The sequence below is a fragment of the Mus pahari genome, chromosome 8 (assembly GCF_900095145.1).
Source record: "Mus pahari chromosome 8, PAHARI_EIJ_v1.1, whole genome shotgun sequence".
Classification (NCBI taxonomy): domain Eukaryota; kingdom Metazoa; phylum Chordata; class Mammalia; order Rodentia; family Muridae; genus Mus; species Mus pahari.
Genome location: NC_034597.1, coordinates 59,607,049 through 59,630,215, shown reverse-complemented (window position 1 = coordinate 59,630,215; position 23,167 = coordinate 59,607,049). Strand labels below are relative to the sequence as shown.

The 23,167-nt window shown below is 38.1% G+C and overlaps 1 protein-coding gene across 2 annotated transcripts in view; it reads left to right on the top strand.

Annotated features, from left to right (window-relative positions):
- Nucleotides 1-12,233, top strand: part of Adam28 (ADAM metallopeptidase domain 28) — a 55,131-nt gene extending 42,898 nt beyond the window's left edge. Inside the window, exons 17-23 of one of the 2 annotated variants that reach the window (XM_021203657.1) lie at nt 128-208; nt 530-608; nt 7,586-7,694; nt 8,626-8,704; nt 9,375-9,443; nt 10,668-10,714; nt 12,029-12,233. In XM_021203657.1, the coding sequence (XP_021059316.1) occupies nt 128-208; nt 530-608; nt 7,586-7,694; nt 8,626-8,704; nt 9,375-9,443; nt 10,668-10,714; nt 12,029-12,050 (486 nt within the window). In that variant the 3' untranslated portion in view covers nt 12,051-12,233. Of the gene's footprint in view, nt 1-127; nt 209-529; nt 609-7,585; nt 7,695-8,625; nt 8,705-9,374; nt 9,444-10,667; nt 10,715-11,093; nt 11,750-12,028 lie in introns of those variants that run through there. The other variant, XM_021203656.1, reaches the window with a different exon arrangement.
- The last annotated feature ends 10,934 nt before the right edge of the window (nt 12,234-23,167 follow it).

Here is a 23,167-nt window from a genome sequence, read left to right as displayed (position 1 = left end):
ATATATATATATATATATATATATATATATATATATATATATATATATGACTCAATTCTACCCAGTTGTTGACTGAGATGGAAACGATGGAACTGTTTCATCGACTTCTGTTTCCACATCCTTTCAGGTGTGCATTAATGCTGAGTGTGTGGACATGGAGAAGACATACAAGTCAGCCAACTGCTCCTTGAAGTGCAAGGGGCATGCAGTAAGTGGAAAGCCGGCATCTCTCGTGCTCTGTGCCTTATGTGGTTTTAGTTATGTTCTGTTGAAGCAGACAGAATACCTTCAGCACTTAGTGATGACAGTTATCATGCTTATCTGACACTCAGGAGCATATAGGATGGGAGACTGCCTCTGAGCGTCCATTACTGACATCTTTGTATGTCATTCAAACTTCATCTTGGCAGAGAAAAGCCAACAGAGCAGGGATCTCTCTCATGTCAAAATCAACTTCATGTGGAAGAATGGGGCCTTGAAGGGTCCCCTAAGTCTTATGGTGACACTCACAGCATCCATCTTCCACTAGGTGTGTGACCATGAGCTTCAGTGTCAGTGCAAGGAAGGATGGGCCCCTCCTGACTGCGAGAATTCAGCCACAGTCTTCCGTAGGTAACACTGCACATCTGGCCTGAGCAAACTGTCCCTTTCTGCCAAGCTCTTACTATCTGTTTGTATTAGTTATTTTCCTGCTGCTGTGATTAAAAATACCCTACAAAAGTGACTCAAGACACGCCAGGCTTATTTGGGGTCACAGTTTAAGGGTGCCATCTATTGCGAGGTGAAGTCATGGTGTCAGGGGAAGCATGAGACGACTGGTCACATTGCTGCCACAGTCAGGAAACATGAATTCTAGTGCTCACCTCTCTTCATTTTTTTAATAAATATTGTTTTATTACGATTCATTTCATAGAATGTATTTTGATTACACTCTTTCTCCTTCTCAAAGTCCTTCCACATCCTCTCTACCTCCTTACTCCCCATGTTTCATGTTCTCTCTCTCTCTCTCTCTCTCTCTCTCTCTCTCTCTCTCTCTCTCTCCTTTTTCTCTCTCTTTCTCTCTATTTGCCAAAAATCAAAACTAAAGAATAGAGCAAAACACAAATAATACAAAACGACACAGAAACACATGGACTCTATCTTGTGTCTACCACTGGACATGGGGGTCTGTCCTGGAGTGTGATTAACATACCCAGTGAGACTCCATTTTAGAAAACTGACTTCCCTTCCTAAGTGGATGTCAGTTACCAAGAGCTTCTTGGCTAGGAGTGGGACATTGTGTCTACTTTCTCTTCTCCCTGTTGGGATTTTGTCTCTTGTGGATTTATTCAGGTCTTATGCATACTGTCACCCTCTCATTGAGTTCATTTGTGTCTAGATCATGCTGTCTCCCTGGAGCCATCCACTATGGCTAAGGAACCTGTGCTATCCATCCCCAAGATCAATTTTTGCAATATTCAAGTCATATTTTCAACACTCTTGCATTGTCAGTTTTCATACAGAAAACTATCTTCACAACTCTTCCTTTGTAAAATTACTTTAGTATATCACATTTTCTTGCTTTCTGGGTTTTTTCCCACTTCTACAGTAGACAAGATATTAGCTCATATTAACTCACAAGAGAACATGACTCCTTGAGAATATGACTTGGGTTATGATGGTAGCTCTGGGGTCTGTTCTCTGAGTTCTTTTCTCATAAAAGTGTGCTTTTCTGCTCACTCACACGCTGCTTACAGTTTGACTATCCTGTTCACTTGAGTGACCTACGGGTGGGCTGTCCTATTCATTCACATACAGCCTACACTTCATTGGACTCTTCTTTGGAGTGTGTCATCTTTTTTAGAACAAGAGATAGGATGACTGAAACTGGCCGCATGGTTTTTCCTTGCGGTTTGGGCTGCTTGATGCTCCTACTGACACCTCTTTGGGTAGAAGATAAAGCTGAGTAGGAGGCAGGCCTCCCTCTAGGTGGTAAAGGAGAGAATGAGACAAACTGGGAACTTTGCTCCCACTTGCCACCATAAAGAATATTTACTCCACAAAGAGAAGAGAGTTCTATGAACTTCTTCATCTTCTTCTTCTCTTCCTTCTCTTCCTCTTCCCCATTCCCTTTCTCCTCTTCTTTCTTCTTTTTCTTTTTCCTCTTCTTTTTTCTTGAGTGCCCCCCTTCAACTCCTTTCTCTGCATGGCTCCAGATGGTTGTCCAGAAGCATCTTTGGTTACTTGTGTATCAAGCCCCAGTGTGTACAGGGAAAGATTCCTGGAGCTTTGTCTCTGAGGTTCATGAACCAACATTGTTCTATATTCACAGAGGATGGGATTGGAGATGTGGTTAGGAAGGGCCTGAATGAACTGTTTGTCCCAAATTCAATTGCTTTTTTAGGAGTTTCAAACAAAAAAAAATATTTAATTTTAATGTTTAGACTTCAACTTACTCTTTGTTTTTCCAAATTCCTTTACTTTCTTTCTTCATGGAGATCCTAAACTCCATTACATTTTAAGGTAATATGATATTATTATTCAATATATTATTATCTTCTGATTATCATGATTGGGGTGGGGTTGCAGGGTACATTCAGAACATAACCAACTATTTAATTAGAAAACTCTTTGATGATTCTGATTTTTACTAAAATAACCTTACACCATGACTTTGCTCTTCCCGCAACCTTTATTTTTATGTATTTATTAACCTATGGGAGTTCTTCAATCTTATTGGGTTGGTGAAGATTCCAAATACAAGTTTGATATTATCCTCATTGATCCATTCTGTAAAACCCAAAAGAAATATTGACACCCAGTGGATCACCAAAACCAGTCCACAGACCCAGAGACATGGTGGGCTGGCATACGTAGGCTTCAAGATTTATGTCCTCGGAGAAAGACCTCAAGCTCTTCCCTTCATTGGGTGGTGATTATCATTCAGCATGGAGAAGAAACAGCACTCTTGGGGCCCATTGCCACCTTTAATATCCGTGATGTTTGTGGTAAAATCCATACCTAATAAACAATTTAGGACATGACAGTAAAACTTGCTAAGCCTATGAGTAATCTTTCAGAAAGATTATCTTCACTCAACTATCTAAAATATATTTAAAAGCATTTATTTGTGTCACTAAACATTTCTATTTGGGTATGAGATACCACGTGATATTTTGGTACACTTTATATCCTCTAACTTTGAAGTAAGTTTAAACACATTTGCTTCTTCAAACATTTAATATTCCCTTTGCTGTTACATTTCCTGGTTTCTGTTGAAATATTTCAAATTTATTCAGTGAAGTTTGAAAAGTCATGGTGCATGCATTTTTTTTTCTAATGAATCATTTTGTGTCCACTAACTGGAAATATAAGTATATAATCATTTTTCCAGTTTGACTTACAGCTTTTAAATAGTTATATGATGTGCAAATTGCGGCTTTTAATCTGACTTTCATCCTAGCCAAAGTCGCTGACCAGACGTTAGTTTCTATAAGCATGGTTGCCATGTTTCAAGTTCCCTACCCAGTGACTTGATAACACACTATGAAAGCAAAAGTAACACTCCTCATAAACATCAAGTGAGCCATAGTATATGTGCAAAAAGGTCAACATGATGCATACATACATTATCAGATAAATTCATTGAGGAACATTCATCATTTCTGTATGGTAACGGGTGCCAATAAATCCCTTTGCCAGATTTTCAGCTGACCAGTGAATTTCTTTCTGTATTATCCCTAGTATGTAATGTAGCTAACTACAACATATCTCAGTATTCCCCGACTCTCCCCACCAGCGTCCTACTACCTCCTGCTTCCTACCATGTAAGAAAATGTGGGGTTTTTTTCTAGTAATTATTTAGTTAATACCAAGAATGATTACATGGCAATCAGAGAACATATTATATGGAGCATATGGCAAAATTCATTAAAGATTACCTTATGGCTTAAGCATGCAATCATGTGTGCAGGTGTTCTACGTATGAACAGGAAAAAAATAACATTACTTTGTACTATGTCCTCCTGTGCTACCTGGTTCAGGTTGGCCAGTACCATTGCTTGCATATAATCCCAACTAATAGTTCAGTTTCTTTGTTATGCCAGTTGCTGTGTAGAACTCTTAAAACTAACCACTCTAAAGGTGTATTTGGGGGTTGGTGATTTGGGGGTTGGTGATACGGTTCAGCAGTTCAAAGCACATGCTGCTTTTCCGAAGGACTCATGTGACAACAGCTCACAACCATCTATAACTCTAGTTCTAGGGGGTCTGTCAAGTTCTCCCTGCCTCTTCAGCACTACATTCACATGATGCCCATGCATACATACAATCAAATTCTCATTCATCAGTAAAATAAAATAAAATAAATAAACCATTGACTGATTTTTTTTTATATTATACCTTGGTACTGTCAGTGACTATCTGATTAGAAACCAAGATATTATTATCTGATAATACACATTTAGAACAGCTATGTGTTCTCTGTAGAGGTACACAGTCATCTTATGAACTTACACTGCCCATCTCTGTTGCTTCTTGCCTTTCAAAGTCTACAGTTCCCAGAGGCCAAGATGACTGAGCCATAATCCTTCATGTGTTTGTGTCGCTATAACATCTTCACATTTACATTCATCCTTTCTGAGTTCTCTTGAAGCTTGTATCTTTTACAAAAAGCATGTAGTATTAAAATCCTTGCTGTCTCATACACCATTGGGTTTAGCTTTACTTTTCAAAGTTAAGCTGGAGAACATATTACTAATACGCTAGGATACAAATCCTCAATTCTATTGCACAGTCTCTATGTGTTTTGTCTAACCTAAGCTTCCTTTTATTCTTTCTTATTTCATTTTATGGTATAAACCAGTTGGCCATTTTAGTAATCATTCTTTTATTAATTTGGAGGATATGCATTTTTTAAAATTCTTTTATTAGTTGTCCTAAAATTTTCCACTTATCTTTATTTGCTTAACTAGATTTTGGTTTTAAAGTAGTTGCAGATCCATTGAGTACAATGTTCAAGGGTTCTTTTACGCCCCTGCACCCCTACTGTAGAGCAGTACATTTTATAGTCATTAAACCTATAGTGAGACCACATTGTCATCCAAAGCACAGCTCTCCTAGGTTTTCCTTGTTCGTTTGCCCTCTTTGCTTTTCTGTGATTCTATATAATTCGCCCTCTCTTCCTCCTTCTCTTCTTCCTTCTCATGTTTTGTTGTCAGTCCTGGAGATTGTACTCAGGACCTTGAGCATGCTATGCAAATATTCTCCCACCAAGCAACAACTGAACCCACTTTCTCTGATCATTTTCCTCTCGGTCTTCTCTTTAAATTGTATCTGTATTAATGTGGTGAGAGTCCCATACAATGTATTTTGATCATATTTATCCATCTCGCCCAACTCCTCCCAGCTTCAACTTCCCTACCCTTCCTTCCCTCCCAACCCAATTTCCAGGCATTGTCTTCTCCTCTTTGCCATCTAGTCCATCCTGTGACTGGAGGTAGGCCCTGCCCTGGAGTGTGCTGACCTCCTAGGGGCCACATCAGTAAAGGAAACTGACCCTCTTCCCTTTGTTTGTCTAAATGCTTACTCCCTCATTAATGCCTACAAAGAAAAAATTTCCTGTTTAAGTATTTTCATGGATTGAGGACGTTTTTTGTTATGCTGATCAAGAAGATCATTATTAGCTATAGAAGAAGTTAATATTGCTGTTTAATTATTTCTATCTTAAATTACACACTTTACACACTGTCTTTTTTCTTTTTTTGTTTTGTCTTTTGTTTTTATTTGTTTGTTTGGTTGGCTTTTTTGTTTTCGTTTTTTGGAGTTATTTTGTTTTTGTTTGATTGTTTGTTTGTTTCCCCAAGCCACAACTTTGTTTTTTCTGATTTGAAGTGTTTGTAAGCACTCCATTTATGTCCTTTGTGTTCTTTAAATACTTATTATTCTAATGTTAGTTCAAATGCATTCATTCACACCCCCAATCTGAAGCTTAATTGTATCTAGCAGAAATGCCAGTTTTATTTTCCTTTGACTTCATTGAACAATAATTTGATGAAGTTGAAGAGAATTACATATTTGAATGAACACCATTCTCTTATTTTGAACTCTGCTTTCTGGGATGTCTACCTCCACCTGTGTGTTGTGCCTTCACATGGGCAAGCTTCTCGTGCATTTTTGAAGCTGTTACTCTTTGACTGGATTGCTAATCTATGTACTAAGAGGAGTGACTATTCTGTTCTTCAGATGTGTGTACTTTCTGGCCTCTGATGGTTTCAGATAGGTATAAAAGAAATGAATACATGAGATGGCAGGTAATCCAGGTTGACTTTACTACTTAGGCTGGTGGGTAAGGAACAAAGATGAAACAGGAACTGTGCCTCCATCAGTTCTTGGCTCATGCCTTGACTCTTTATAGAGCAATGGGAGCAATGCTATCTCAGGGCTTTGATTTCTTTCTCTTTTCATTTCAAGACAGGATTTAAAATGTGTTTTGTTCCTACTCTGCCATCCTCCTTAGTCCAATTCTTCTTGCAAGCTCCGAGCCTTCACTCTCCTACTACTGCAGCCACCCTTCTTCTCTTCCAAGACCTCTCAGGAAGAAGCTATTTAGCCCGCCTTCTCTGGGAGGTGTCCTATAGATTTCTATTTTACTTGTTCTTTATTAAGCACTAGCACTGTAATCTTCATCAACACTATTTTCATTTTAGTAATTCTGTTAGTTTTCTTGTGTCTTTGGTTAAGTGTCTTAAGGAAGGGAGGGCTTGCTTTAGCTTACAGTTTTGTATACAGTTTATCCTGGTGGGGGATGACATAGTAGTGGGAGAAGGAGGTGGCAGGTCACATGATACTTAGTCAGAAATCAGAGAGAAATAAATACAGTGTCCAAAGGTTCTTCTGCTCATTCCCTTTTCAGTTCAGCCTGGGTTCAAGTGGGTCTTTCCCCTTCCAATTCCATAGACACCATGGCAGTGAAGACTAACCATTACAATATTTGTGAGAAACATTCCAGGGAGACAGGTTCGTTTGGCAAAAGCTATATAAATTTTGTGACATACAGAAGTGTTAGGACAGGCTCAATGGCATTCCATTGTAATTCTGTTACATGGGAGCTGGAGGTACAAGGATCACAGCAAGTTTGAGACTAGCCTTAGCTACATAATCTGTATAAGGTTAGCCTGAGCTACATGACTGGATTCTTTCTGGGAACAAAAAGGAAAGAAGAAAGGAAGGGAAAGAAAGAAAGAAAGAAAGAAAGAGAAAGAAAGAAAGAAAGAAAGAAAGAAAGAAAGAAAGAAAGAAAGAAAGAAAGAAAGAAAGAAAGAAAGAAAAGAAGGAAGGAAGGAAGGAAGNGAAGGAAGGAAGGAAGGAAGGAAGAAAGAAAGAAAGAAAGAAAGAAAGAAAGAAAGAAAGAAAGAAAGAAAGAAAGAAAGAAAGAAAGAAAGAAGATGGAAGAGAGGGAAGAAAGAAAAGCAGAATGGGAAGGATGAAGGAATGGAGGGGTGGAGAGAAGGAAGGAATTGAGGAAGAAAGAAAGGAAGGAAAGAGAGAGACTATAGAGAGGTAAGATCCTGTGTCTTCAACATGATTCATGTGCTCTATGTTATAGACTTCTCCATTGTGGTTGGCGTGCTTTTCCCCCTAGCAGTCATATTTGTGGTGGTTGCTATAGTGATCCAGCACCAAAGTGCCAGAAGGAACCAGAGGAGAGTTCAGAGGTAAGCTTTCATGTGCTTCGGGGATCCTCTGTCACCTACTTCATTTGACATTGGAGTCTATGACTTAATTCTTCAGATTTAATTATAATTTATTTCAAATATTAAGAAAACCATACATCATGGGTTTTGTTGTCTTTCTTTTTGTATTCTTTTGTTGTTGGTGGTGGTGGTGGGGTTGTTTGTTTGTTTGTTTGTTTGTTTGTTTTTCAGAGCAGAGACTAGGTGTCCCTTTTACCAGGCACTCTTTCACAGCAAGATATGCATCCTTTTTTTTAAATTAATGACAAGAGTTGATATTAGCCCTCATTATTAAATATTTTTGCATTTTATTATAAGAAGAGAACACATCTGTTGTTTGACAGTTGTCTAGTAAACACTGTGCAGAAGGTTCTCTATGAGTGAGCTGCAATTTTCCCACTCTCTGGATGAATGTGATTTCTGTGTCTCCTAAGGGTCTGGAAATCACTTTCAATGAGTGTGGGGAAAAGTAAAAGGTTAGTGAAGCAGAGGCTTCGCTTGTACTTAGATGCTTTCTCTAGCACACACCATCTTAACACAGCAAGATCTTTTTTCATTACTTTCCAAGACTGACTTATTTTGGTAGAACTTAGTCATACAAATAACTCTTAGGTAAATATTTGATGAATTAAGAATAATTAAATATGATTTAGACAAAGGTTGACTTAACACCATTGTTATTAGGGATCAAGGTTCTGCCAAGAAACAAAAGAAAATGTCTAGTAGTGGTTTTGAATTGCAGGATAGTAAGGTTGCCTAACTTGAAACTAAAAGCTGAGGAATTATCTGGAAGCAGAAGTAACCCTGGTAGCAGAGCATGGCACAGTGGCCAAAGAAGTTGTCTATTCTCTGTTAGATCTCTCTGGCATGCTGAAGGTGGTGTTCAGTTCACAGGATATGTTTTCTTTTACAGGCTACCACCCACCAAGGATGCCAAGCTACACAATCAGAAGTGTAGACCCCAAAAGGTGAAGGATGTTCAACCCCAGGAGGTGAATTCTAGTTTGGCCTGAGTCTGTCATCTCCACCCTTCTTACATTATGACCATATGTCTGTCAGTTGTACATAGGAATGCCTAGAAATCAACCACACATCAACAAATAGTCAGAATTATGAGCTCTGTACACCCATATTGGCAATCTTCCCTAGTATTTTGTTAACACAAAAGGGAATCCTAGAAAAAAAGCCCTTGTAGAAAGAACTCATGAAGTACAAGGGGAATACAGGTGGAAATGTTATAGGTTTTCTCCCTCCCTCTCCCCCCATCCTCTCTTTCCCCTTCCTCTTCCCTCTCACTCTGTCCACTTTGACTCTAAGTTTAGTCTTAACTCCTGGTAAATTTCTCTCTATACAAAGTGATCCATATATTTGTATGTTTGACCATGTAATATATAACATGTATGACACAGCCCTTGCCATGTCTTACATGTTTAGGGCTTTCAGCTGAAGTGGATCAATAGGACAGCATCATTGGTGATGTTTATGATGGAAATTATCCCTGATACGCTTGGGGAAATCCTCCTATAAATGATCCAGCTTTGCTACTAGGATCTCATTTCTCTTATTTATCTCAGGACGTTAAGCTAGGAAAGGGTCGCTTGCAGGCAAGCTGTATTTAGGCACTGGATGGTTTCATTGTAAAGTTTGACTTCTTCATTTTAGATGAGTCAGATGAAAAAGCTCCATGTGTCTGATCTGCCCACTGAAGAGCCAGAGCCTCCACCTGATGTTGTGAGTTAGCAACTTGTCTTCTCTTCTATCCAGTCCAATCTCAAGGGAATGCTCCCAACAGACATAGCCCGCACTGCTCGGTTACTGATTCAGAAGAGTGTTGAGATTTGTGTGTAAATTAACATAAAACATAGACTCTTCTGAAAATCTTCTTTAAAATGCTAAATGTGAGGCTATCCCTCTACAATTTTACCTCTGAACTTCTCCCCGAAATTAAAAACCTAGAGATGGAAGTTGATCATACAGAATATTCATGTTTTAGTTTGTGTTTCTACGGTTGAGTTAAAACATTGTGGCCAGCATCAATTTGAGGAAAAGGTTTATTTCAGCTTGTCGCTTATCAGTCTATCACTGAGGAAAGCCAGGGCAGGCATTGGAGCAGAAGTCAAGGAGGAGTATTGCTAACTGAATTGTTTTTCTTGGCTCGCTTAGCCTGACTTCTTATACATCTCAGGACTACCTGCCCAGGCCGGCCCCACCCATAATGGCCTAGTCTCTCCCACATCAATCATAGATTAGGATGATATTCCACAGACCTGCCTACAGGTCAATCCTGTAGAGGCATCTTCTTAACTGATATTTTATCTTCCCAGATACATCTAGGTTTGTATTAAGTTGGCAGATACCAACCAGTACAATTTACTCTAGGGTGATGCAGCAAACCCAGCATAGGTTATATAGATTAGACAACATTTATTTCTGCCCATTCTTGAGACTAGGAATTCTAAGATTGAGGAGCTGGAAGTTCCTTGTGTCTAGTGAGGGCTGCTTTCTGGGTTTTTTTTTTTAATTGAGGGGACAGAAGAAGGAAAAAAAGAAGGAAGTGGAGGGGAGAAAGATCAGGGAAAGGAGAGATAAAATCATCTCTTTGTATTTTAGCACTTAAGGGCATGGATCCAATTGTGAGAATTCCACCCCCAAGGTGTGAATTCCCCAAATCTAATCATCACACCAGGGCTTAGGTTTTTAACATGGGAATTGTGTGGATGCAGGAAACTAAGTCCACAGTAACCCTTATCATCACATAGCTATTGGCACTGTGGTCATGTCTGGACTATAGGCTCAGAACTAACTACAAGGGTCAAATTCACGGGTATAGAAATATTCTTGTAGGTGAGTTTATAAAGTCTCTCTCCCTGCAAACTAGTTAGCCATTTTCAGCATACATGCATGGTTTTGAAGAAACTACTCCAAACTGATTTTCCCTTTTTATCTTCCTACTAGCTAATCACAAAGCCAAATTTCCCACCACCACCAATTCCTGTTTCCTTGTAAGTATCAGATGCTCACAATCCGCAGTTTCTTTGTCAGTGATCCCTAGACTAACCTAACCTCATCATAGCATATTTGTTCTAGGGAACCTGGAAAGGCTAGGCCTCCTTCTGTACCAATTTTCCATGGCCACTGAATCTTTGCTATATAAATAAATAAATAAAGTTATTTTATAAATGTTGAAAAACAATTAATGTAACTATTATATAAGGCAAATGTCTTCCAAAGAATTGTTTCTGGATGCTCATTCTAGAGGATATAAAAATAGATATTTATGAAATTATTGTTAATTTTGCAAGAGGTCAGATAAGAAAAGCAAACACACGCTCTGTCATCTGCTCATGTGCAGTTCCTCATGCCTAACTCTGTTGTATATAGAACAGGAAGAGCCAAAGTTCCTTTTGTCAAGATACCTCATCCTTTTAGTCAGCAAATAGATTACATGTACCTGGTGTAACTAGCTCCTTAAATGTTATCTGTGACAAAGTGTGAGATGCTAAGGAGAAAACACTGTGGTGTCAACATGAATGGAGCTGGTGAGACAGAAGACCACTGACAGGGTATTTGGAGTGTGAACTGACCCCTGGAAAGTGGGTTACATTAAAGTGAAGACTTATTTTCTGTTTTATCCTAGCAATACAAAGGCACCTCCTTTACTATTTTTAGAGTAAGCCCACTTCTGCACCCACATAATATATCTATAATTAAGTTATTATTGTCTTTTTTTCCCACTGCCCTAATACCAAGGAGAAAAGTCCCAACCATATCACCTAAGGTGTTTACTATGGGGCAGCGACTGGCATAAGTGCCTTGACTCTAAGTTTTCTCTATACCCTAAATAAGGGAGACTGAAAAACATCTCAGCCTCAAAGTCATGGTGACCCCAGTTCCTCATTTTTTCATACTAGTGCAAAAGGATGGTGGGAATAAATGCAGCATCCCAGAGTCAACCTCCCAACATCCATAACTCTGCATCTCATCCTCTGTGTAGGCTACTTGCCATGGACCACTTTTCTGTGCCCTTAACTCCCCCCTCTCTGCCCCTGTTCTTATTCTGCTAATTACCTGCACCAGCATTTGAATTGCACAGTGAGATTCTCACCTTCCATCCTGAAATCCTGACCTTCTGCTGCCCCTAATTCTTCATTGCTGATGCATTACATAGTTTATACACTAGAGAGTAGAGTTTCATGGAATTCTTTTATTTTTTTTTTTTAATTAGCATCACCTTGCATCTGTTTATCTACTTAGCTAATTTTTCAGGATGCTTTTATCATCTGAGAGGGTTTTTTGTTTGTTTGTTTTTCTTTAAGGGACCCAAATGCAAAAGTCTGAAGCAACAGCTAAGCCAGGGTGGATGATCAGATGGTCAGAGTGGAAGCCTCGATATTTTGGATGGAAAAGAGATGTGCTCAGTTCTTTATTACTAGCGCTCTTGACACTCAGAGGTTAACAGGTTCTGGTTTGTGCTATATTTTGAGGAGATTAAAATGTTTAAGAAAGATACACTTTTGAAAATCTCTGTGCTAATTTAAATGATTTCCTTTCCATATTCCTAAAGAGATGGCTAAAGGAATGTATAAACTGTAAAACTCTAATTAGTTCATTTTCCCCTTTATTTTTACTAAGATGTTGACTGACTGCTCAAATATCTTGAAGCCCTTAATGTCCTCATTTGGAGGGGATTGATGTACCCTCTAATGAAAACAAAACAGAACAGAGAGGACAAAACAAAATCATAAGCCACTGAGGTGGGGGAAGTGCATTCATTGCTAAATACATAGCAGCTTCTTGATTCTTTTAATTTGTCAACTTGGAACATGCAGTTTGCTTAAAAAAAAAAAAAAAAATTAGGAAAGCACCCTATTCTATGTCCTTGCTGCCCTTTCTTTTGAAATTTTTATTCACTTTGTTAGTTTGGGAGTGTTCTATAATCCAGTAAAATATGTTTATTAGAAAATGCAGTATGCCAACGACTAGCATAGTTAAAGTGAGCTTCTTTTTCTAAATAGAGATTGTTTCAGTTAGAGAAATGAACATAAACCAGAAGTTACAAACTGGAGACCTGTTGGCTGGGTTTGGATTGCAGATGTGTTTTATTTGGTCTAAGTTAAAGATGTTGACCACACAGAATTTATTTTTTAAACTGTTTTTGGTTTCATAGAAATAAATTTTAAGTTGTGAGATCTTGCATACGCATCTAAATTCCTGGATTAAAGGAAAAAAATCAGAGAATCTGTCAACAACATAACCACATTGTCTTTAACATCTTCAGCTTCATTGACATGTGGTAGAACCAACATGGTTCAATCGGTACCAAATCCCCACTGCCTTGCTTTAAGAACTCTAATTTACTCTAGCTGTCCAGTTTTAGAATGATGGGCACCACTCCGTACATGTTATGCTAACCCACTCATAACAATCACGATTTTGTTTTGCCAGAGATTTGTAAGTAGATGGGTAACTCCCCACTGTGTCCCCGTGGATGAGGGTGGAAGCATGTTGGGAAATTTCTGAGGAGTATTTCTCCATTCATCTTTTCTTCTGGTTGTTGACATCTGGTATTGCTGCAGCTGTGCTGTGATCTGGAGACAAGAATGATGTGAACAAGATAGAGCAGGGAGATAAACAAAATTCAAGTGCACTTCCTAAGATGTTATGAACTGGTGGATTAACAATTGTTGAACTAGGTCCACTTTTTGCTGGGACTTCTTGTACAATCAATAAATTTTTCTTGTTGTCCAAAGCATGTCGAGTTGGGTTTTCTCTCACATGAAGCTACAGTCACTTTAACGAGCTAAGTGGCTTTTCCACTGCCAAGGTGCATGTTTCCCTACTATCATGGTGGCATTCCCCTTTGTTATATTTGTGTCCTTGAGTACATTGCCAACACCCCTTGCTCTGACAGTCTTTTCACTCTGTATCTCAAGGGCAGACTTTCAGACTCAGTAATTCTAGAGTCCACTTATCAACTCTCATTGTTGGATTCTTTCTTTCCCTGTGGGAGTTTCTTATGAATGGAGCTACTTAAGTATGGCCAAGTCTTGAGGTTAAGACTATAAACTTATAACAGTTTCTTCTGACCTGGAAATACATTCCTATTCCACATGAAGTCTTAATCTACTTGTGTGTAACCTTTTTGCCCCTGCTGGTTTTATTTGCTTGCTTGCTTGTTTCCTTGTGTTAATAACTCTCTGACACAATTAACTTTGTCATTTTTGTTTTGTTTTGCTTTTGAAACAACTACACTTATTTGCTATGTATGGATGTGCTGGTCAGAGGACAGTTCTCAGGACTTAGTTGTCTCCATCCTGCGTACATGTATGAGGAGCTCAAAGGACAATTTAGTAAAGTCAGTTCTTTCTATCCATCTTTATATGGGTTCCAAGGATTGAACTCAGGTCACTGGACTTGCTCTCAAAGCACCTTTACTTTCCAAACCATCTTACCAGCCCTCATTTTATCTTTTATAATGTTGAATAATTAAAAGTCTTGAGCCTAGAACTCTCAAGTAGCCTGGAGCTAAAAGTTAGTCATTTAATATCACACACACACACACACACACACACACACACACACACACACACACAAAGAGTGGTGTTTGAACATACTATGGTTTAATAAATGATGTTATACTTTGTTCTTGATCAACCAAATAGTTCAAAAGTTCTTAATACATCTAATATGCACTAATCACACCATCTGTGTGTGTGTGCATATGCACATATGCATGTGTATGCAGGTGTGTATATGTGTGTTCTTTATTGTCTCTTTTAAAAAAATTAATACAGTCTGCTTGAGATTGCTAAAATCCCATCCCTTCATTTATCTCACACACTATCTCTCACTCTTCTTTGTCTGACTCCTTTATCAGTATGGTGAACTTCAGTTTGTTTTCACAATTACTGGTTTTATGTTGTCAATCCTCTTCCTTGATTCCAATTTGTTTTGTCAGTGTTTCTCATATTTGCTTGGTCAGCAGTGATGGTCCTTTTCAAAAACTCTTTTGTACCAAAGTTAATGTAGTATCACTTCTCAGCCCTTTGACTAAGGTTAAGGGCAAAGTTCATGCAATGATGGACAATCATACAAATATCTTCCTGAAGCTCCTGGAGTTGAAGTCTATGTTACTGGAGGAGCAGATTCTGAGGATTGTTAGCAAACTGACTTTGAAATGTGTTCATGCTACTGTTAGTGTGATGGGTAGTGAGGAACAAGAGTGGGCAGCATGAGAGGGGGGCTTAGTATGTCTCCGTGAAGGCTTCAGCTAGCCACACTCCAAGTTTGATCATGGTAACAGTATTAGAATGGTGCAAAGTCAGAATAAAAAGAAAAAGCCTTTATTCTCTAATGGCAATCAACCACAAATAACAGTTCCACCAACAGAGACGAGGCCTTGGGCAGGATTATCTTTATAAATGGTCGTAATTTCCAAGAAAGGCTGAAGGCTCTTTGCGGGCAACACTGGTAACCACAGGGGGATTTTTCAATGCTAGATGAGTATCTTGGCATATACCCTAGGTGAGCTTTTGATTTCTACACTTTTACTTTGTGTATTACCTATCTATTGAGTAGTTTTCCCGAAATCAGAAGGCTTTGGCATGTATTGAACAGTTATAACCATCTCCATGCAAAAGTATCACAGTAGACCACAAGGTCCTCTAGTATGTGAGGGCAATTTCAACCTCAAGAATTATGCTTTCTCCATGAGGGATAAGTCATTTTTTTCTTTAAATAAATTGTACTCTAATTCAAGGAGCTTGCATCTTGTTGAATACAAAGCCCAAGACAAGTGCAGCCAAGAAATAAAACAATAAATATTTATTCCTACAGTAGGAAGCAGAACCTGAAATTGTATCTAAAGCAATAACTCTACACCCCAAAACAAGGAAGTATGAGGATTTTTATTTATAATTTCTATAAATAATGATATAGAAAGTTGTGGATAACTCTCTCCCTAAGCATGCTCAGTATAATGTCATCATTACATAAAGAAAGGTGCCAGACACATTTTTAGTCATGCTTAGTTCAAGGCAATAGAACATATATTCCAAAAGGACAAATGGTAGATAGGAATTCTTTGAACATGCTCAGTTTAAGTTAAAATTATGGCATACAAAAATGGCCCTAAGCATGCCCAGCTAACATCATAAAAATGGCAGGCAGGGGTGTTTCTATATACACTTAGCTTTCTCCAAAGTTTTAGCTGAGAAACATTCAGAGATATTTTGAAGATGAGTTAATATATAAGTTTGCATCCAAAGGTCTGCCTCACCTAGAAGTTAATAACTAATAAAACAAAGATGGTACCCAAACAGGTCAGTTTATCATAGCTCACACAGAAGTACAAAATGTAAAGACAAAACAAGGAGTAGATGAAGACACAAGTCAATGAAAACTGATTGGTTACAAAATACTGGTGAACTTCCTTGAATGGCTTGGAACATGGTGGTTTTCACCCTGATCCAGGAGGCCACCAAGAGTTCAGCAATGAGCTGAAGGACTCGTCACTTGAACAGAGTTCCCGGAACTGATACCCTTCAAATTGAGGACTAGTAAAGAGTAGGGTCTCAGGAAAGTCAGTGTCAAATGCCCAGTCTGAAGGGCCTGGGATTTTGAGATCTGAGATTGCACTATCTCATCTTCAGAGGCCAGGTTGACAAGTGAACTTCATGGGCATCATTCCATTTTCAGTACAATGAAGATTTTCAATGTGGCTACCTGTCAGGATCCACCCAGGGATGACTATGAGCCGGTCACTTGGTTAATTCATGGCTTATATCACAAGAACAAGCCCCAAATGGGGTTAGTGCACAATTACCTAAGCATAGTTCATCATAATCACCAGGATTCACAAAAGTTGTAACACTACAAAGAACAACACAACAAAAACAACAATAACTCCATCATAGGATCAGCTATTTCCCTTCTTAATGTCTACTTCTTAAACCTCTCCATGCATAGAAGAGACCCACATTGAGTGTCTTTGTTGAGATAGGGCATCTTTGCTATTACAGCATGTAAAATGTATTGCACAGGCTCTTTTCCAGCCTTGCTGTATTGATTATAGTTGTGTCTAAGGATCTGCTCTCCAGATACACCCTTCTAGAGATAAAGCATCAAACAGAGATGTCTATAATGGTGAAGAACAGGATGTTGAGTTTAAATGCTTCAGGAAGCCCTGGCAATGAGGATGGATGTTAGCACAAGCTTTACCTAGTACAAATGGTGTCCACAGTAAAAGCTGCCCGACAGAGGCAGAGATGAGATGGGTACTGTTCTGACCACATTATATAAGGGGAACTGGAAGTTTGAATTACATAGCCACCAAGCTTCCTTCTCTATACTCTTGCTTCAGCAATTCAAGTTAATTTCCTCTTGGATTTTTAATTTTATAAAATATATGTAGCATATAATATATGATATATAATTCAGTGGCTTTAACTACATTCAAAGTACCATGCAGCTTTGACCTCTATCAGTTCCCAGTCCTTGCCAATCTTCTCAGAGAGCATCTTTATCTGTATATACATACATATATAATACATATATATGATTGATTAATAAATTGTGTGTCTATGTGTGTATGGCTGTCCCTGATAATTTTTCTTAGTACAATGCTTTCGAGCTTCATCCATCGCTGCAGTATTTATTTAGACCACATCCTATTTTAAAACTTAATCAACCTAATGCTTCCTATTTATTCCCTGCATTAGACTGCTATAGAGTATGTGTATGCCTCCAGGAGCCCACACACATCAACACCACTTTCGTTCTTGTTCAGTTCCAAGTTGAAACAATGCTTTATACTTTTCCTTTTGACTTGTGCTTTTTTTGGAGGCAAACTTAAGTGGATGTTTTTATACTATCTAGCTCTCATATTTTATGATACTTGGGATGAAGTATTTTTTTTCAATCTGAATTTAAGACATCTGTTTCTTAACATAAACCATCTCCAAAGTTGTTTGTGGAGCAATTACCAAGAATCAGTCTTCAGACCAATGTTGACATCTTAGTTCTGTAACTGTCATGGGAAAGAGGATTTGAGGAAGTTCATAAATTCAACTAAGTGAAATAGGAAACAGAAAAAAATATGGCTATGCTTGTCGCTCTCCCCTTGATGTCCCAATTGCTTTTAAGACAGGAAGTACCAGCCACTGACCTACAAAAGTTGTGATATTTCTCTCAGAGAAAGCTTCCATTCAAACCCAAGAGTTAGGACTCAGCAAGAAACCCCCCTCCACATGTAACTTAATGCCTGCCACTAAACTGACCTTCTAAAATCTTTGGCTGTCATGGTAACTTGCTGGGACCTGTGTGTTTTCTGTGCCTATAATGGGCGTGTCAAATTGAACTGTCTCCTTGCTCTGAGGCTATGTGGAACAATGACTTTGGATTTATATCATGGTAAACCAACAAACAATAAATTTGAGAAGTGTTTAGAGTAAAAATTACAGTCAATTGTTCATTTAAACAGAATATCATAATGTAGTAACACAAGTATACACATGTGCCTTGTTTTAGGGGTGTTATGTTCACTTAACTTTATAAGAATCTTATGGAAAAATTCATCACATAATTCAATTGAGAAAGTTGATATAAAGATTAAAATTGATGGTTTTCACCTATATCACATAGCTATTAAGCATTGGAACAGCACACAAACTTGACTACCTTCATCCATACTTTTTCTTTCAGTACCAAAAATCAAACCTAGCAAGACATGCATGCTAGTCAAAAGTTCTACCACTAAGATACACCCTTCCCACCTCAATCCAGATTTACCATCTGCAGCACTATGTTACCAGTTGCAAAACTATTTTGCACAGAAAACACATGTAATATTATAATGTTAAGCATGCAAATTCTAGTATTTTTATCTCTAACAACAATGTTTACAGACATTTGGGAAGTTTGTATTGCTGAAATAACATCATCCTAATTTAAGAATCCCTTCTAAAATTATTTCTCATCCCCCTACTTTATTATAGAGATGATTAATATTCACTTTATCAGCTAACAGAAAGCTTTCTGTAAACTTTACACAGTTTCACTTAGCTAGCTATTCCCCTTAGTTCTCCAGGGTCAATATTTACAAAGCCTCCACTTACCATGCTGATATTCGGAGGAAATGTTGAACCTCTTTAGATGCTGTGCAGTCAGATTGTGAAGCTTTATGTAAATAAATATGAGGATAAAGTAGTTGCTGCAATGGAGATAAATGGCTCCAAGGATGTATGGGGGAATGTTTAGTAGAAAAGGGTAGGAGACACTTATCAGTGGAGTTGTCATATAAATATTTAATTATATATACTTACAAATATATCATGTAATTTTGAAAATTATCATATACATATAATGGAATATGGCCTTCCAGACAGATACTAAGACTAATAAAAGTCATACTACAAGCAAAAGTATGGCATGTTCAGGACACTGCATACAGATCATTAAGACTATGAGTAAACCAAAGAGTTTTGTTTAGAGTATCTTTTATGAATTTGCATATGGCACTATTCTTTAAATATACACATATATTATTTGTACATAAAATTATATTTAAAAACTTTATAGCACAAATAAAAAGTAAAAATTAAAAAAAAAAAACTTAGGGAAACTAGAAATTTAATACCAAGGTCAGATGAGGTTCTTGAAGTATCAAACACACAATGTTACATGTTTATAGGCAACATTCATTACCCAGAAACAAATATTAATTAAACGGGAAAGATAAGACAGCCAAGTGCCCATAAAGTGCAAGCAAAAGAAGCCATGATGAGAGACAGGAAAGCCACAGAGGCAAAGCATGGCCAGAGAGCTGGAACACACGATGTATCAGAAGGAGTTGGCTCTTCCTGCTCTGAGACCTGAAGCTTTCCAGGGCGCCCTTACTGTTTTATAAAGCCAGAAGAGCTGTCTATAGCTTTGTGCCTGTATTCTCAGCCTGGTGGTCTATGGACACTCTGTAAGTGCAGTCAGTGGCTCCTTATCATAATCCACACTCAGATCACATCCATTTGGAAAGGCAATCTAACAGATACCTTAGGACATCTACTATCCATCCCTTTCACCATTAACTATGCATTGCCAAGAGTAAGGGAGGAAGTGAAGACCCCTGCTGTTCACCTCCCCTTCCTGTCTCTTTTTTTCTTTGTCGAGTTAGTGTTTCACTGCATAGTCGCTTAGTCCAGGATGCAGTATTTCATGTTTGTCCTGACTCAACCTCATTGCTGGGATTATAGGCATGTGAGTAAATGTTTACAGTAGAACTAAAATCCATGAATTAAGAACCAAAACAGTAGCGTTGACAATCATAGCACCAAGCAAATGTAAAAAGATGCTTCCTCTTATCTGTAAAGTTTAGTCACAGCAATCTTAGTGATTGTGGCTACATTTTGTATTACTGTAGAGTCATTATTTTTAACATTTGAAACATTTGTGTATATATTTCATTTCCAGAAATTATGAACAGCAGAAGTAGAAATCTGAAATCTGGAGAATATGAATATAAAAAAATCATGACAGTACCCACTGCCCACAAAATTTAAGCATAAAGAAATACTTGAAAGACCCACATCTAATTACTTTTTGTTTACTCACCCTTAGACTGAAAGTACTTCTTGATCATTTACACTTACTGAGCATATGAGAATACCTTTACCTCATCTTTATAATCACTCTGTCATTAATTCTGTTTGGAGTGATATTAAATATGGAAGTAATACAAAAATTTCTTCCTGTGCTCAAAACAATTAACTTTGAAAGTATTCATCATGCAATGATGGCTTTTGACCAAATGTAGGCATCAAAACTTTCTGTGTAATGGTACAACACCAGCATTTCACATTGTTACTGTTCTGTACCACTTTGAGAAGCTGTGTGCTTTCAATGTGGAATCACTAAGAACATGGCTGGAAAGCATTTCTCATGTGCATGTTTGGCAGACAAGGACACTTGAGCTAACGCAAGTACTTTTTTTGTTTTGTTGGAACTGGAGATAATCCATAAATAGAAGATTTGAGTTCTTTAGTTTCTCTCCAGACCATGCGTCTGACCCTGACAACTGACTCAGATGACCTCAGAATGACACAACCTCAGCCATCTTTGAGGTTGGATTCAGCAGGGTCTCACCACCGAAGCCACATGAGCCGTGTGGTCTAGACTTTCTTCTTAAAACATAAATGGAGAAGTAAAAAGGAAGAATTCTAGCTCGGATGGCCTAAGTAGGCTTCTACTAGAAGGGGTTGTTCTACGGATCCACTCCATAGAAAACTGAAAGTAAGTTTGGCCAAAAGAGAACCTGTGCATGTGCACCATTGTAACACCACTTGGTGGTGCCCAGCACATTGCTAGTAAAACACAGTTCAAGTTTTATTCTTGTCCTAAAACCAAGACACCCTCGAAAAATATGGAGTGGGCTGTTTGGGACCTTCCTAGGTTTTGGCTTAGAAAACAAGCAGCTTGACAACTCTACAGGAGGCACGGGGGTCATGGAAAGCACCCAGAAGCTTCTCTGGATATTCGCTGTCACTGCCTTGTACTCACTACTGTGTGTTTCAACCCTGCAACAAGACTTCTGCCTGGTGAACTCAGGAGTAAACTCAGTGTAGAAGAAAAACAGTCACAACTTGAGGCCTAGGGGAATGTGTCTAACAGGTCCATACCAGATAGCTTGGCACCCAACCCCTCTCTGAGGCCAAGAGGAGAGGAACTGACTTGAGGGCTCTGTGTTGGGAAGTGGTGATAGAGTTCTTATATGTCTACAGTGTCCATCTACAGTGGGGAGAATTTATCCATGTCTTTCCTACAGACTAGGAATTTCTAGCTGAGATCTAAGGCCTGCCGTTCTCTACAGGCATTGCTAAAGAGAATGAAAATTATTTCATATAAAAGTGAGAGATTTTTCTATGAGAGAATCAAATAACAAAAGCAAATACTGAAAGGCAAGACAAAGCACTGAACGAAAAGATCTACCATCCAGACCTGAGACAATCTATCATCCAGACCAGAGGTGCAGAGCACTGAGTGAGATGATCGACCATCCAGACCAGAGGTGACCGCGATGGCAGCAGCAACTGAGCAACAGTCATGGAGGAATACATGCAAAGTATGAAATAATAACACAAGCTGCAAAGGGGAGACATGTTAGGTCTTGAAATTTGCATGAGGAAAAACGCACAATAAAGAGCCAGGTGTGGTGGCGCACACCTTTAATCCCAGCACTTGGGAGGCAGAGGCAGGCAGATTTCTGAGTTCGAGAACAGCCTGGGCTCACTACAAAGTGAGTTCAAGGCTAGCCAGGGCTATACAGAGAAACCCTGTCTCAAAAAAAAAAAAAAAAAAAGAAAGAAAAGAAAAGAAAAGAAAAGAAAAGAAAAGAAAAGAAAAGAAAAGACAAAAGAAGGGGGGTGTGGGATGAACAGGATGGTAGATAAAACTGAGTAGAAAATCAGACAATACAGAAAATCTTCAGAAGGAAATAAAAAAAGGAAAGAAAATTTGGAAGAACAGAGATTATAGAGGATGAAAATGCTAAAATTAAAGTAATACTAACCCCAGAAAAAGAGATTTCAAAAGTGAACATAAGGAAAACAAAAGATGAATTGTGTAGGCTTAAGAAAAAAAAATAAAAAGGAAAAGAGGAAATATCATGGAAAACTAAAGCAGAGAAAAAGTAAAGATCAAACAAAACACTTCCCCTTTAAGAAACACCGAGACAAATTTAGGAAAAATTAAATGGATAGTGGAAAAACTCTCTGGGAGTCTAAGAGATGAAGCATTCTGCACAGAGAAAAAGCCAGTACCTTAAAGTCCTCAAAAGCCATCAATTCAAGAGGAAAAAACGGCCATAGACTATTTCTGAAGCTATGCATTCACATTTAGTCTTTGTGTATTCATATATATATATACATATATATATATACATATATATATATGTATATATATGTGTGTGTGTGTGTTTTATATATATATACATATATATGTATAAAATACATATATATGTATACATATATATTCATATATATATGTGTGTATAAAACTTGTAGTACACACACACACACACACACACACACACACATAGAGGAAAAGCCATTAAAATAAAATGCATTTTACTGTATGAAACTACTTAACAAATGGTTACTGGACCTATTCAGAAATACTGTGCTGCATATAGGAAATATTATAATGTAATTATATCATTTGAGAATGAAATCTGCCTGAAGATGGAAAAAATAAAACCCAAAAGTAAAACCAAAAGAAAAAAAAAGAACCAAACTACTGTCCCCATATATAACTAATTTGTGCTGTGCACCAACAAGAACCTGCTTTAAATTTCCATGCCAATTTACAACCCCCAGACTGTACCAGGCAAGGTTAGTGGCTATTGAAAATACCACCAGGACAGTGCTATCTAAAGACACATTCGGTAGTGTGTTAACTATACAAAAAAA